General features: G+C 32.0%; 1 protein-coding gene and 1 long non-coding RNA gene across 2 annotated transcripts; one reads left to right on the top strand and one right to left on the bottom strand.

Moving 5' to 3' along the window:
* LOC109843081 (40S ribosomal protein S23) lies at window positions 4,232–8,237 on the top strand. Its single transcript, XM_020412013.1, has 4 exons — window positions 4,232–4,373; window positions 6,657–6,812; window positions 6,895–7,021; window positions 7,929–8,237. Exons 1-4 carry the CDS (start codon window positions 4,369–4,371, stop codon window positions 8,067–8,069), a joined length of 429 nt encoding a protein of 142 aa, XP_020267602.1. The 5' UTR covers window positions 4,232–4,368; the 3' UTR covers window positions 8,070–8,237.
* Window positions 10,721–11,169, bottom strand: LOC109840596. The gene is made up of 3 exons (XR_002246958.1): window positions 11,095–11,169; window positions 10,877–11,012; window positions 10,721–10,781 (listed from the first exon to the last, which is right to left on the bottom strand). It is a non-coding gene; the product is annotated as an uncharacterized LOC109840596 (long non-coding RNA).

Raw genomic sequence — 17,246 nt, 5'->3', positions numbered from 1 at the left:
AGAGCTGAGCCGGCACATGGCTAATTCATGATTTTTGGTCATTTTAGTGGTTTTGGCTCATAGGCAAATAATATTATGGAGGTCAAATTTCTCGATTTTTATGATCTATAACCCACAATTTTTTTACCATATTTTGTGGTTTCAATCTATTGGCAAATAATTTCATGAACTACAATTTATGATTTCATAAGCTAAACTCATAATTGTTTGGTTATTTTTAATGGTTTTGACATGTAGGCAAATAATATCCTAGATGCCAAAATTCACGATTTCATGAGCTATAACCCACAATTTTGGCCAATTTAGAGGTTTCGATCCATCAAAAATAATTTTTGGAAGCCAAAATTCACAACTTCATAAGCTATGACACAATATTTTTGGCTATTTTAGTGGTTTTGACTTGTAGGAAAAAAAAATACCCCGGAGGCCAAATTTCTAGATTTCCCACAAGTTTTCGGCCACATTTTATGGTTTCAACTCGTTGGCAAATAATTTCGCGAGCTGTAATTTATGATTACATGAGCTAATAATCCGACCATTTAAAATGACCAAAAATCATGGATTACAGATCATGAAACACGTGAATTTTACATCAGCAAAATTATTTGGTAATTTAGTACACTAAAAATGACCAAAAATAGCTCATGAAAACTTAAAGCTTTCCCTTTGAGAAATTATTTGCCGACATGTCAAAACCACTAAAAACACCTAGAAACTGGGCTTATAGTTAATGAAATCGTGAATTTTGGCCTCCCAAAATTATTTACCAGTGTGTCAAAAAAATAAACTATGGCCAAAAATCGTACGTTATATTTGGTGAAATCGTGAATTTTGGCTTCTAAGAAACTATTTACCAACGGATTGAAACCACTAAAAATGGATTAAAAAATCATGTATTATAGCTCATGAAATTATAAATATTGGCCTTGGGAAATTATTTGCCTCTATGTTGTAATCACTAAAAAATGGTCAAAAATCATGGGGTTATAGTTCATGAAGTTGTTAGTTTTGGCCTTAACGAAATTAATTGGAAATGAGTCAAATCACTTAAAATGGCCAAAATCGTGGGTTATAGGTAATGAAGTTATGAATTTTAGCTTCCATGGAATTATTTGCGTACAGGCTAAAGAAACTAAAAATGCTAAAAATCATGGGTTATAACTCATAAAATCGTGAATTTTGGCATTCGAAAGTTTTTTTGCCAACGGGTAGAAACCATTAAAAATGGTAAAAAAAAATTATGGGTTGTAGCTCATAAAATCATGAATTTTGACTGACATGAAATATTTTTTGCCAATGTGTCAAAATCACTAAAAATAGCAAAAAATCATGGATTATAGCTCATGAAGCCGTGAATTTTGGCTTTCGAAAAATTATTTGTCAATTGGTCGAAACTACTAAAAAAGGGAAATAGTTGATGATATGAATTTTGGCCTCTAGGATATTATTTGCCTCCAGGTGAAATGCACTAAAAATGGTTAAAAATTATAGATTATATCTTAAAAAATTATGAATTTGTTCCTCTACGAATCAATTTGCCAGCTAGTCCAAACCACTGAAAATGATTGCTCATAGCTCATGAAATCGTAAAATCATGAAGTTTGCCTCTACGAAATTATTTGCATATAGGTTGAAACCCCAAAAAATTGGGGTTACACCTCATGAAATGATTAATTTTTATCTCCTCGAAATTATTTGCCAACGAGTTGAAACCACAAACTATGGCCATAAATTGTAAGTTAGAGATCATGAAACCATGAATACTGGCATTTGAAAAATTATTTGCTAGCGGGTCGAAACCACTAAAAATGGCCAAATATTGTCGTGTATAGCTCATGAAATCATGAATTTTGGCTTGAAGGAAATTATTCGTCAACAGGTCAAAAACACTATAAATGGCCAAAAATCGTGAATTTTGGCCTCCTAGAAATTATTTGCCTACAGATTGAAACCACTAAAAATGGTAAAAAAACACGGGTTCTGGCTAATAAAATTGTGAATTTTAACCTTCACAATATTATTTAGAAATGGGTCTAAACCAGTAAATGGCCAAAAATCATGGGTTATAACTTATAATGTCATGAATTTTAGTTTCCGAGAAATCGTTTGCCTACTAGTCGAAACCACTAATAATGGCAAAAAATCGTTGGTTACAGCTCATAAAATTAGGAATTTTGGCATTCAAGAAATTATTTTCCTACATGTAAAAACCATTAAAAATGGCCAAAAAATCATGGATTATCGCATCAAGTTGAGCGAACTGTGTTTTGCTGCTTGTTTTCGGACCTAGAGCTTAGCCCAGCCCACTCACCGGCCTGAGAACATGCGGGGCGAGCCATGACATGGGTCGGCCCACATGACCCACTTAATTATTTTTTAATTTTTAATGTTTACTTGTTTTAAACAAAATTTTTCAATATTGTTTAACACTTAAGAATTATATGTAAATAGCAAACTAACAATGACATGATTATAAAAATTAAAAATATTAATTTTATTAAGTAAAATTGTATATTTGCATACAATTACAGAGAAAAACTATCACAAACACAGAGATATAATGCACTTCAGAGCAAGTTTTACATAAATGAGTAACATAAAATTATTCCATTAGTTTAAAAAAATACAATAAACTTTAAAGAAAAAAGATATTACTATCAACCGAATGCTAGTCCACGGGTTGGGACAAGTGAGTCATTCCGCTCACAAGTGGACCCAACTCGTTCGCTAGGCCTTGTGGGCCGAGCAGGTTGTTGGATCGTATGGGGCTTGGGCCGAATGCAGCATGATACTGTGGCCTGCTATTGTAGCCGGCCAAATCGGACATGTCCCGCACCGAGCCGGATCGAGGGCCGAGCTAGAGAGCGAGCTGAACGAACAAGCTCGTGAGCTGACCCTGCCCAATGTCCCCCCTACTATAGGGTGGTCTGATAAATAAATTTTCAACAAATTACTTGTAGCCGGGGGGGGGGGGGGGGTGGCTATTTTAGCTACTATTGCAGCTGAGTTTGTCAACTCCGAAAAAAGAAATTGGACCCATACTAGTTTTTCTAGCCTAATTTCCTGCCAAACTAAAAACTAATTTTGCAGAGTTGTTACACAACCCAACTAATAGAGATGGTGATACAAATTAAAGAAGCGCATAATATTTGATTGAATATAGTTAGTGAAAAAACGACGTGGTTTATAATAACTAGGGATGGTTTTCTCTAGAGTGAATTGGGAAATGATTTTTGATAATGCAACATTACGTTTAAAATTTTAATTACTAAATTCCTTTCTGGTAATTTTGGATTTTGCCCTCTTTCAAATGAGAAAGTATTCATTAGGAACGGTTCATGACATTAGATATGTACCTAAAGGATGTCAACTATTAAATGGACACGAATATTAAAATCTAATGATCCAATAATTAACATCACATGAGTGCATATTTAATGTCATGGATACGAGTGCACTTGATACTCTTCTTAGTAAAACTATTTCCTTACTTTTCCTACTTAAAATATTTCCAACCAAACATGGAAATAATAATTTGACATCAACACTTATTTCTACAACTGGAGAGGATCATTTTTTTTATGAAGTAGTAGTCTCTCCCCTACTTTTTTGTAGTGAGAGGATCCAAATCCGTTGGTTTAAACCTCTAGATTGATATCAAGGGCATGTTTGTTTTATCCAAATATCTTGGCAAACACCTGGAAACATCTTGACATGCATTGCAATTTTTTTTCTCAAAATGTTTCCTATCTTTTTTCAGTAACGTACGTAGTTTCTGTAAAACTTGAAAAACCGCATAAAATTTGGGAAAATGTTATTTAAGTTTCTTGATTGTAAATGTTGGAAAATCTGACATATTGCAATATTTAATACATATATATTATTTTCCACCCCATTTACGCTTTTTTAAACTCATTTTCTCAGTTTACATTTCCTGTTATTATGAGTTGAACCATATAAAAAAGTATTTCCATTCTTGATTCAAGCATTGAGCAAACAAAAATGAAAATTATACCTTTCCAGAAAAAGTATTAGAATTGTGCAAAAAATGTTTTATTAAGATGAGTTTCCTTTATTTTCTACGGAAATGAAACAAACAGCCAATAAGCTCCAGCTAAATAATAAAAAACGGGTTAACGGATCTTAGCAGGGCCTATGATATTGGACTAAAGTTTGTTCAAAGATATGACTCATTTGGGCTTTACTAACATTACCCGGCCCGTCAACAGCCCTAATTCTCTTGCGCGAACCCTAAACCGTCTCTATATACTTTCCCAAAACCCTAGCCCTCCTCTCGCGATCTTCTTCCTCTTCAGCGAGCAAAGGCGCTCAGATCTCGGGAGTCTCAGTTCTCTTCACTCAATCAAAATGGGGTAATCAAAATCTCATCCTTTTTTTCTATTACATTCGATTCTCTCATCAAAGATCTCATCTTTGACGATCATGTTTTATCACGATCTTACGTTTTGATGATTATATCTTGATCGTGGGCGAAATTTAGCAAATTATGTGTTGCTTGTTGACGGTCCGGTTCTGAGAAGAGTAGAGATTTTCAGCACCTAACATAATCACAAGCTATATTGAACTTGTGCTGCCTTGTCTTTTGTTATATCCAATTGAATCTCTTGATTGGGCATGGGACTTGGTGGCTAACATTCTTCTTCCAATCTTTTTATGGTTAAATTTTCTTCTTTTTATGATTTTCCATGGAGTAACTGAGATGCCCAACTTGTAATTTTTAGCATTCTACATTGTATGCTTGCTATTGACCAATAATATAGTGCTTCGTTAGTCTTTGTGAAGTACCATTGATGGGCATATTGGCATTTGGCTTTATACACTTAGTATGCTTATAATTGTTGGGGCTCCAGAGTTGAAATAGAAATGAATGCGGATTATATATGTTTACCTTTATAAATATATGTCATACACCAACACAATCTAAACCTAAAACATCATGTACTGTTCTAAGATATAGTGCTTATTTTATAATAAAATTACAATTAGAAGCCACTTAAACGGATAGACTAATAGAACATTTAAGATGTTTGTGGAACCATCTTATAGTGGACGTTGCTTAACAAGTTGTGTTGGTTGTGATTAATGGCCTTCATAGTCCTCATCACTTTCTATTATAATTAATTGTTTTTAGTTTAAAAGCATCCTCTCTAATTTGAAAGAGATGTCTTGTTGAAGGTGATAGATGTAGATAAATCACTTGCACTCTCCTTCTCGAATCTGGTCATTGACGGTCTAGTGCTGATTCACGACGTGCATGTCAACACATTAACATGTTTATAAGCTGAAGTACCCATAAGACAATCATGTACTGTCTCTCTTTATTTTCAAATTAATAGATTAAGGGAAAGTATAAACATGATTTCTATATCTATGAAATACATAATGATTTCTATATCTATGAAAGTTAAACCTTTTCAATAGGCTCCAATGTTTTGGGTTTTCAGCTTAATTTGTCTAGTGTCGCCTATGTTTGTATTTTCATATATAGTTATAATATTGCTGATTAAGCAGAATCTTTAATTAGCATTGAGGGGAAAACAAATGAAATGATTGACTTGTGTCCTCGTGACAAGGATAATCTGCTTCTGATTATCTTCAACAGAGTTTTATTGAAATTCTATATCTGGCTATTGTGATCATCAATTTAAGAGAATTATATGAACTTGTGAAGATCCGGCATTTCCTTTGGTGGATTTCACTACATCTTAGATTAGATTTGGGGACCTTGTGTTATAGCTCTACACTAAAGACTAATTGCGGAGGCTGTAGAGATATGTTTTATGGAAGTTAAATTATTGTTAAGGGTCAATAAATAAAATATTAAAATCGTTCCTTGTGATGGTTGGGTAGTAATCATTCATTATGTACCACATGAGGAAAAGTTCTTAGCAACAGTTTCATTTTCTGAAATGTGTGAATGCTGATCCATATATTAATAGAGTTAAGATTTTAATCATGAAGAGTAAACCTGTCATTCAAATTGGGGCCTTTTGCATGTTTATAGTTGGTTATTTGTTTGGTTTTTGTATTTAATTCTGATCTTTTTGGTTTGTTTGTTTACTGTAGCGTAGTTGACGTAGTCTTGATTTTTTTATTCACTTTGCTTTCATGTTGAATGGGACTTTACTGATCTTTTATGATAGAATATCATTCTACTGGCCTAAAAATTGATAGGAGATGGAGGTTACCTGAAATAACATCAGAATACCAAGTGCTATACTCACGTGATTTTGAAAATTGATATTTAAAATCATAGAATGATAGCAAGAAATGTTTTTAAAAGTGCAAAACTTATTTAGTAAGTTTTTTCTTAGAATTTTACCAAAAGTTTTAGTTGTTACATTGATTTTGTATACACAAAATCAGGTGCTATGGCATAGGGNCCCCCCCCCCAAAAAAAAAAAAAAAAAAACACACCCAAAAAAAAAATTTTGTGGTTGCGCATTTTGATTTTTTCTTCTTCAGTTTGTTTCCTTTTTTTAATGTAAAAGCTACATATTTTCAATTTGTTGCGTGTAATTTGTAACCCATCATTCCTTGTTTAATAATTAAAAATATTAAATGTCAATTGATTGCGTGTTTTTCTCCAGTTTTTTTACAAAGGTTGTTTGCTTCATAATTAAATTTCATTACAGGAAGACTCGTGGTATGGGAGCTGGGCGCAAGCTGAAGACCCACCGAAGGAACCAAAGGTGGGCTGATAAGGCATATAAGAAAAGTCACCTTGGTAATGAGTGGAAGAAACCATTTGCTGGTTCTTCTCATGCTAAGGGCATCGTCTTGGAAAAAATGTGAGCAATCATATAGTCTCTTCAAACTTTTTTATGTTTGGATTTTGGCTGAATTATGAATTTATGGATACAAAATTTACAGTGGTATTGAGGCAAAACAGCCAAACTCTGCCATCCGTAAGTGTGCCAGAGTTCAGTTGATCAAGAACGGAAAGAAGATTGCTGCTTTCGTGCCAAATGATGGTTGCTTAAACTACATCGAGGAAAATGTAAGTCTATTTCGCCTACTTCGTTAAGGTTAATATTATGATACACACAAGATGTAACTAAAGTCTATATCTACCTATAAAAGTACATACATTCTCATCTATTTTATTAATCCAAGCAGTTCATTCTCATCTACATCATATCCAAGTGGGTCAAAAATGGTGTGTTTTGGATTTTCTATACCGTAAATCTAAGAACTCAAATATCTGACTTTTGAGATGTCTGTACTCGAATGTTTGATCTCCTTCAATTTTTTAGAATGTATAGATCGTTATGAACGTCCACATTTATATAGGTTGGTTGAACATGTATTTTCGTGAACAGGTAAACTTGTCAGTCACACCATATATTTAATTATAATCTTAACCCCCTTAAATGAACTTTGCACTGAGGGGCTGTTTGGATGTTGTTAGTAAAGTTGTGTATTTATGACACAACTTGGAAAGTTGTTGTCCACCTCATCAATTTCACTTTTATATTTTATGACACAACTTGGAAAGTTGTTGTCCACCTCATCAATTTCACTTTTATATTTTTCTTTGTTTGTTTTTGATTCCATTGGAATCATAAATTGCTTGTTTGGTTTGCAAATGTAACTTTAATTGTTTGTTTGGAAAGTGTAAAAAGTACTCCCTATCATATTGGTTGGAATTATTTTTTATTATTTTTTCCTGACTTCAATGTCAGCTTTCTCCTAAAATCATGTCTTTTTTTTATGAAATCCCTTTACAAGCCACATCAGCATATGAAATCACTTTACACTATTTTCACAACTACAAACAAACAATTGAAAGTGATGAAAGCTGACATTGGGACCCATTTTTTTACACTTTCCATCCTTTTACATGGTAAAAACATACAACCAAACAGCCCCTGAGTTTCGCGTCTCAAAATCTTTGTTGATTTCAGGATGAAGTTTTGATTGCCGGATTTGGTCGTAAGGGGCACGCTGTCGGTGATATTCCCGGAGTCAGGTTCAAGGTTGTGAAGGTCTCAGGTGTCTCTCTTTTGGCTCTCTTCAAGGAGAAGAAGGAGAAGCCTAGATCCTAGAGTATGTTTTTTTTGTTATTTAATATCGAACCGATGTGAGGAAGCTCGAGTTTAGTGTTTGATTTAGATTTGGTAATCTCTTTTCTCAAATCTGAACTTTCAGGACATGTTAATTGTGAAGATATGTCAACAATTTTTGTTATGCTTTGTTTTTCCCGATGCTTATTATTTTCCAGTCTTAATTTGTTTTTGCTATGCTACAGCTTTATTATAAAACACTTAAACGTATATGTTTTAAGTTTTGAATTTTTGATTGAATAGTAGAACTATGTGTTAATAAATAAAATTGTATAATAAGGTTGTTTAAAAAGAAATGTATAAATTAATTATTATTATATAGTTATTGTAATTGAATATGTTTTCTTATAATGATTTGTCCAGTGCTAATCTTTTTTTAAATAAGTTTCCCAATTCTAAAATTTTTCTTAAATAAATTTGTCGATTCTATAAGTTCTCTTAAATATCTTCTCTAACTGAAAGTTGTTAACTTCATTCTAAATTAACTATGTTACGATAATCTTGGTAGTTTTTTCCTTAATATTCTCTAGATAGTTATACTTAATACATGCAACATATTGAAACATGTACTTTTTATTATAATTATTTAATATGGTAAGGTACACTAAACCTCTATGAACTTTCGGCCCATATGATTATGAATTTTAAATATGGTTAGGAACTTTTAAAATCACACTAAATCCCTAATGATTTTTCCGGACAACGCTTACAAATTAGAACCAAAAAATGGCATAAAAGACATTTTGAAAGTTATTAGGGGTTTGGTGTAATTTATCTAAAAGGTGTTGGAGGTTTTTACATAAGTTATTAGGGGTTTAGTGATTTTGAAAGTTCGTTGGGTCTATTTATTGTAAAATGCTGAAAGTTCATGGAGTTTACTGTAATTTACTTTATTTAATATTATAATTTTTAGTTTAAGTAATATTATTAAAATCATTGTACTATCTATATACTATAAATATTTATCTATTTTTTTATTATGCTCTTAAATAATTTAGTATTATAAATATTTTATAAGTTTTTATTGTTCTATCATTAACAATTAATAGTGCTAATATTAATATTAAATAATTGTTTTAAAATGTTAGTTTCCAATCATTGCTAAGTATTAGATTATCCAATACTATGTAATAATTTTTGATAATATGATTCTAAGGGTGCACCTCCAAAATTAGAGTATACGCTATCAATTTACTTGATTTACTCTGTTCATTTTAATCTATATGATTCAGATGACATGTAAACAAAAAATTAGGCATATTAGGATTGAATCTAAGGATGCACCTCCAAACTTGGATTATACGCAATCAATTTACTTGATCCACTCTGTTCATTTTAATCTATATGATTCGGATGACATGTAAACAAGAAATTAGGCATATTGTGTTGTATTTACTAATGTATAAGTGATAATAAAATTAACGGTTTTATGGCAACAATATAGATCAAAACGAACAGAGTGGATCAAATAAATTGATTGCGTATAATCTAATTTTGGAAGTGCATCCCTAAATTTAATCTAATGTGACTCCTTAGAATCATATTTCCCTATATATAACTAGTATGTAACCCGTGCAAAGCACGACAGCTTATTTTTTTTTATCATTGTATTTTAAATTTGTCTCTCTAAGTTTTAATACATTAAATTTGATCCTTGTATACTTTAAATTAAAAATTATAAATCATATAAACATATATGTTACCAAAAATATTACCATCTGATGCTTATACATTCTTGTTCTAAAGAATATAAGATCAACTCTAAATTTCCTAGTTTAAGAATATAAAATTTAATATATTACTAAATTAGCCGAATATCTCTTTCTAAAGTTTTGTCAATGGCAAAATTTTGCAGCCAATAACTATTCAATAGGTCAAATTATTTTGCTGGAGTGAGGGTTGTTTTGGAAAAGTAAAGTAGCTTAAATTGGTCTTGGTATTATCTATTTCTTCATCTTCTATTTTTCTTGTTGTTCTACAAAAGAAAGTAAGTCTTTATATTTACAAATTCTCTTTTAAGTTGAAATTCCTATGCAATTTATTAATAGTTATTTGTGAACTTGTCCCTTTCTTTCATTGTCATTGTCCCCATTTTTCAATATAACACTGTTTAGAAGGTTAAAATGAGTATGTGAATAAAATGAGTAGTATGCAAATAAAAATATTGATGGATGGCTACTGGTGTAGTGACATGAATACATTACATACAGGTCTCTTCAGATGAGGATAAAATGAGTAGTATGTGAAGTACATGTTTTGATATGGGTTCTTTTTGTTTGAGCTTAATGATGGATGGCTTTACCAACAATTAGATGGCATTACCTAAAAATTTCCCATTATCTACTTGTTTACATAGTTAGGCATTACCAACAATTAGATGGCAACTAGATAAATTTCATTAGCAGCATTATCCATTTTTCGTTTTGAGCTAATCAAATGGAAAATATGAAGTATTCTCTAAAAAAAGATCAATTGATACAAACAAAAAGAACTTGCAAGCTTGGAATAGACTTCTCAGATTATTGTTTAAATCGTCCTAAAATAATAAAGACATTAGTCAAAGGTTAAATTTTAATGACTTCTCATATTTAATAATCGTAATTGTAAACTATAGGTGAAGCTCAGAAAACACACCATTGGTGCAGCCCTAATATCATCTCTTGAATTATTCTGACACCTGACTGAAATGCCATCCTGAAATAATGAAATCACCAACAAAACGTTAAATTCAGAATGATTTCTTACCATCAACTATCGGCGAACATATAGATGAACCTAGGAAAACCCACCACTTCTGCATCCCCTGCATTATCTCTTGAATCATTTTGATTCCTGACAGAGGAGTTCGAGGAGTTCTTCTGAACAATTTCATCAACCGAACAATCAGAGGCTTCAACAGAGTCAGATTGACAAAGGATGCTAGTTCTGTAATTACCAGTAAAAAAAAGTTTATGTTGATATATGTCAGTAACTTTTCCTGACCTCATAATAAATCGAAATTGCTCACTGTTTCAGCACTTCCAACTTCCTAAGCCTTATCTTCTCCAAAACAGACGATATTGGCTTCTGAACCAAAGGGACGAGCTTAAATGAAGCATCTCTTGTTTCTTGTTCAGAAGAAACTTAAAAGTTAATGAAATAATCAAATCAATTTGATATTTAGACACTATAAGTGACAATGAGCTATAGATCAAAACTGTATCTAGCTAAGACAAAATGACGATTTTAGGTTCCATAATAACAATAAGTAAAAAATTTGTTGAAAAGATGAAACGTCAAGAAAAACCATAGGAAAAGGGTAAATGACATAAAATGGCAGAATTTCCTAAATTCCTCGCAACAGCCGCTGAGACTCAGCATGGATTTGCTCCAACTGAACCATTATTTCCTGTCAAACAAAAAATGTATAGCCTTATAATTAACCCTAAGAACATGAAAATATAATTAAAATATGATGAATTACAGACCCATCAAGGGAAAATAAGGTTTTCATATTCGATAAGTTTGAAAGAATTAGATATCTCATTTGTGCATTCAAGATATATACAACATCAAGCAACTGAAGTTTTAGAGTACCGCATTTTCTCAAGCATTTGTCCATTTGCTCATTTTGTGTGTTGAGGTTTGAAAACAAAAATGTCCATGGATGATCAAATCCTTTTGCATAACTCAAGAGCTGAGTTATTGAATGTAAATAGGGAAGACATCCTGAAAAGAAATAAGAATACAAAGATACGTATAAAGAAGGTACATTTCCAAGCATACAAAAGTTATAATTTTCAGTATGTATACATCTAAAAATGAATGGCAATTGGCAACCTATAGGAAATGCATTATTTCATAGTAAGCATCACAATTATAATAACTATTTTGAAGAAAAATATAAACTGGACATGTAGAAAATCATATATAAAATCCACATTCGGTATTATCAAGGCTATTATATAGACAACAATTGTGTAAAAAGTATTCATGGTTTATTTTTAATACAGTTATTCATTTATCCTAGCAGACTGTGTTACTGTGCTCTTTTTCTTTCATTTTTCTACATTTATTTGTGTTTTTTTCACTTACAAATATAAATGCAAATCAGTGGATATAACAACATAACAATCATATAATATTAGATGAATTAAAATGAGTTCCTTGCCTTTAAATACCCCAAAGCTTACTCTGATTTCATCTCTGACACTCTAAAGTTTACCTCATTTTAAACTTTTTGATTAGAATATAAATGAAAGTGATAATAATCCCAATGTAACCCAACAGTCATTATCAACATATAAATTTCTCAGACTTAAAAATCTAAACAAAAAGAAATTGGAATAGCACAATAGAGGTCATTTTTTAGAGCATAAATACATGTAAAGATCCATTTAAAATTACAACCCAACATTGAAATAAAATTACCATTCCGTAATTGTAATCAACCGATAAGTACATTGAAATAAAATTAAATCATATGATGATATTTTTATTGAACCATAAGTACATTGATCAATGAGGAATAATCTTATGACCCGTTAGGAGTAATTTATCTCTTTAAAGTAACTATTACTGAGTTATATTTCTACTATATCTACGACTAAAAAATTCTATATGTATAAAAAAAATTCTAACTCGGTATTTGCACAGACGTGGAACATAAATAATAGTGTTTATTCTTATCACGCTCAATAGCAAATAATGAGGAAGAAGCTATCATGCTACAGGCTTTTAGCAAAAACTATTCCATAATACAGATGAAGCTAATTCTACTTAACATATATAGAGAATGCTACATAGTGCTCTATGAATAGTGAATACCTAACTGATCCACCATCAAAGAATAGCCCTTAATCCAACAACATTACATCTGGCACATTACCAAGGATTGTTTTGCTAAATTTGATGCAATAAGAAAAAGATTCAAGGGTCATTTTGGTTGTTATTTGGAATACTCCATGTTTGAAATAAAGAAAAAAGGACTTAATGAAAATGAAATGCATTATCATTGCACATAAACTATGATAAAGATGTCCATATCATTTATTATTGCCATCTCATGTAAACATTTCACCATAAGTTTCCCTCACAATCTCACAGAATTACAGACATTAGTACATTACCAAGTGAGTTACTACAAATGGCATTCAATAACTATTCCAGGAAATTTTATAGAAGAAATAATCTAGAGATTTTAATGTATGTTGTCTTTCTCTTCAATAGCGTGTTCGTTTGGTCGTGGGTGGATAAGCTTTAGATTATGAAGAACTGATGTTACAATGTATCGTACAAAATAGAGGTCTTCATGATGATCCATAAAGTTGATAGTAATGCAAGCTCATAAATCAGATAGCTGAAAATTTTATGCATAAATGTCAAAAGTTTATAATAGTTCTACAATTAAAAAAAGAATGTATTGAATGATCAAATTTTTTAGAGAGTATATGCTTCAGTAACATACCTAGTTAAATTCAGTAACAACTACATGAAAATAATAAATACATTGGTTAGATTTACAAAATTTGAATTACCCTTTTTGCTAGCTCTGATCACAGTCCCAATGCTAGAACAAATAAAGAAAATTTGAAAAATAAAAATGTAATTCATTCCTAATAGACACATATCAAATCAGATTATGCTTTACCTCAATAAAAATCAGATTATGCTTGCCAGTAAGCCCACAATAATTCATTTCCCATATGTTAACAATTTCCCATAAGTTAACAATATAATTTCTTCTTCCTCTCACTTTAAATTTAACCCACATTAAATATTGCCAACACATCATAAAAAAACAAAAGATCAGCACTCACATGGGAAAAAAAACAATGTAAACATAATAAGCTTGTCGGGTTCGTATCAAATCATAAAGAATTATAAATGAACTGTAACCTTCATATTAAAAGCATCATATGCAAGTATAATCCTATGCTTTATATATACATACAAAGAGTAAAATACATTTCAACTACGTATATATAAATGTTATCAATTAAACTCTGTTATCAAAATTTTGAGAATGCTATTCAAGAGGACTAATTTCTAAGAAAAACAATTCTCTCTAAAACATATTTTTTATATTAATAGAAATGAAACTATTATATATAAAGCTGAACTAATTTCCAAGAGAACTACATCTTTTAATTTTTTTTTCTTGAATCAGATTACATTTGCATCTAAAGCCTAGAAAGCAAGATGTAAAAAATAATTGTGATACGCGAATACTTTAAGGTAATAGCAAAATAGACCAATATCATAATGTATAATTTTGCTGATAAATTCTCAAGCTAATAGGAAAAGTAGACATTTATAGAAATAAGTAATTAGTTTCTTGAGAAGCTCTTAAAAAAATCTTAAAAGCACTTGATGTGGAACCATAAAATTCTATCCATCATAAAGTCATGTTGGGTATAATAGCTTCTTAGTTCAACTTCAGTACATGATTGAACCAAAAAACCCCAAGAATAATAAATTTTTTTTGTTATCGATTAAAAGAAAATATTACTATTTACCTCACACTTTATGATCAACATTTCAAGCAGCTAATCCTCTCTCCTCAATGTAGTTATGCATTCCCTTCTGTACATAATGCAATTTTGGATGTCAGCATGTTGATCGTCAATGAAGAGAGAATAGTGAATACGAAACTGAGTACCCATCAAAGTATATCAAAGAACTCAAAAAGATCTCACCTTGTGAATCATAACCCTTGTGAATATTGTAATCATCTGAAGCAGCTGGAATCGAAGCATTCAAAAGATAAGGAGAGGTTCAAAGTTTCGACCTTTACCTTCTTTTGTCGACCTTCAGGCTCGATATCCTTCATGATTCTCTCGCTTCGCTCTCAACTGGAGGCGGAGATTCTTCGCCCTTGGATTTGGGTTTTTTCGTCGTTGTTTAGGGTTTGGTCTTGGTCTCGAAACCCTAGGTTAGGGTTTTCGCAGAGGTAGCTGAGAGTGAGCTCCTGGAGCCCGTGAGATTTTGGCGGGAATCCATGGAGGCCATATCGAAGGGGGCTGGAACTAGAGCTGGGATCGGATTCTGGGAGGGGGGATCCATCGAAGGGTGCGGATCGGATTCTGAAGGCGATGTCGTTGGCGGCGGCGATGATCGTGGATTTGAGGTCGCTGAGGCTGATCTTGCTGTCACGGTCGGCGTCGAGGACGTTGAAGTCCAGGCGGAAGTCCGGCGAGTCGCCGCCGTCGGAGGGGAGGGGGTAGCAGCGGGAGGGACACTTTGGGATTTGGGGATTTTTTTTCTTAGTCGATGAAGGACTGAGAGAAGACCAGAGAGATGTAGAAAGAAAAAGGAGAGGTTGTTTTTTTATCTTTTTATTTCCCCCTTTCAAGGTGAGCACTGTTGGTTTTTGAATTTTGAAATTGAACCTTTAAAAAAATTGAATAAAAGTGATTATAATAATGCGGTTACTGTAGGGAATATGTCAGTGGAAGGAAGTGGGCTCTATAATCAATCACTGTTCAATTTACTGTAGCGTGAACAGTAATTCTTTGATCCTCCTATTTGTATAAAGGAATAGATATGAATCTTAGGTGGCTCCTTAGATTGCATCTAGGGATGCGCCTACGTGGTAGCATCTCAGCCCTCCATCTTACCAAATCTCACCACAACTCCTTAACTTTACCATTTATTCTTTATTCTCACAAATAAAAAATTTGTTCATGATAGTCCTCATTCACTTTCCGGTATTCTTAACACAAAAGAGTGGTGGTAGACTTTCAATATCTGAAGTACACTCTAGTTCCCCCACTAATTCATAAAACCAAACCTAAAAAAATATACATTAGCATGTGCATAAAAAAATAATCATTGTAAAGAAGTAAAATTATACAATGTAATTATCATGTCACTCACCAACAATACGGAAGAAAAACCACCCATGTAATCAGCATATGACCATTCTCCCAATCTCATCATACTAATAGACTTCTTCGCCTTATTCATCTCTTTGCAAAGAAAGATAAATACTGCACGACACCAACTATAATTCTTCAAAGTGGACAGATGCTATGCATATCTAAACGCCTACAAAGGACATATCCTACATGTCCGCGAGCATAATATGAAGCTAATAATAAAAGCCACAATAAGTCTCACACAAGTTATATGGTCTTTCTTGACCATATTTGCAATCAACTCAGTGATTCTATCGTGCTTCCCCCCAATCACCCCCATCCTGTCCTCATTGACTTTCTTCTCGTCCTTACTCCTACTATCCTTCTTCTCCTTGGGTGTCTTATAATTTTTTACAAATTAGGTATATATATTTATTAGCCGCTCTTTCCACTCATATTTATCGAATTCCGCTCCTTTGACAAACAGGTAATTCGGTGCACATCGTCTATACCAAATACATAATCTTTATTCCTAATCATAAATGAGCATTAATCAGGATTAAATTTTTGAACAAGCAATCAATTGCTATTTGCTCATTGCTTAAGGATGTGGGTATCTGGAGGAAGTTGTGAAAAAGTGTCTTCCCAAGGGTTTCCATATGCCTTTCATTCAATACTATACACTTATCAATTAAATCTAGAAAATAATAAATGTTAGAAGGAATTTTCAATTGTGTTATCATATCCCTACAAGAGAATTATAATTCAGAACGTTAATAATTAAATATAATATATAACATTTAACTATTTAGTTGTGCTATAGGGCAAAATATGATAATATTAGTTTAAACTTTTTGCTCTTTTACGTTGACCAAAATATTGGTGCATTGACGATATATTACATGCCGAGCAACATACATATAGACACTAACATTATACCTAAAATAAATACTTTGACATGACAGAAATCAAACAAATGCAACCAAAGTCATGAAAGTTTCATGGAAATTTATCCCTTTTAGTCATGAATATCCAATTAAGAGTACAGTTCTTATATTTTTAGACGCTTGAAGTGTTTTGGGTGTCTTCAATCCTAACAGCAGTACACATAAACAATGAATTCAGTCCGTTATAAAGTCGTGGTTTTGAATTAGCTATTGAAATTACAACGTAAAACTCATTTTAAAACTTAAAAAAAATCCTAATAACCCAAAATAAACATGAAGGACTATAGTTACAATTGCAGACTATGAAATATTAAAAACTAAATCAAACCGCTTTTGTTAATAATTACACGCGACAATAGTTACAACTATTAACG

The sequence above is a fragment of the Asparagus officinalis genome, chromosome 5, assembly GCF_001876935.1.
Source record: "Asparagus officinalis chromosome 5, Aspof.V1, whole genome shotgun sequence".
NCBI classification, from domain to species: domain Eukaryota; kingdom Viridiplantae; phylum Streptophyta; class Magnoliopsida; order Asparagales; family Asparagaceae; genus Asparagus; species Asparagus officinalis.
This window is presented reverse-complemented; position numbering and strand designations above follow the sequence as displayed.

Excerpts from the sequence above, each read along its gene's own strand:
- LOC109843081 (XM_020412013.1), top strand. Across the intron at positions 6,813-6,894 it reads GGCATCGTCTTGGAAAAAAT|TGGTATTGAGGCAAAACAGC; the intron begins GTGAGCAATCAT and ends CAAAATTTACAG. Across the intron at positions 7,022-7,928 it reads TAAACTACATCGAGGAAAAT|GATGAAGTTTTGATTGCCGG; the intron begins GTAAGTCTATTT and ends TGTTGATTTCAG.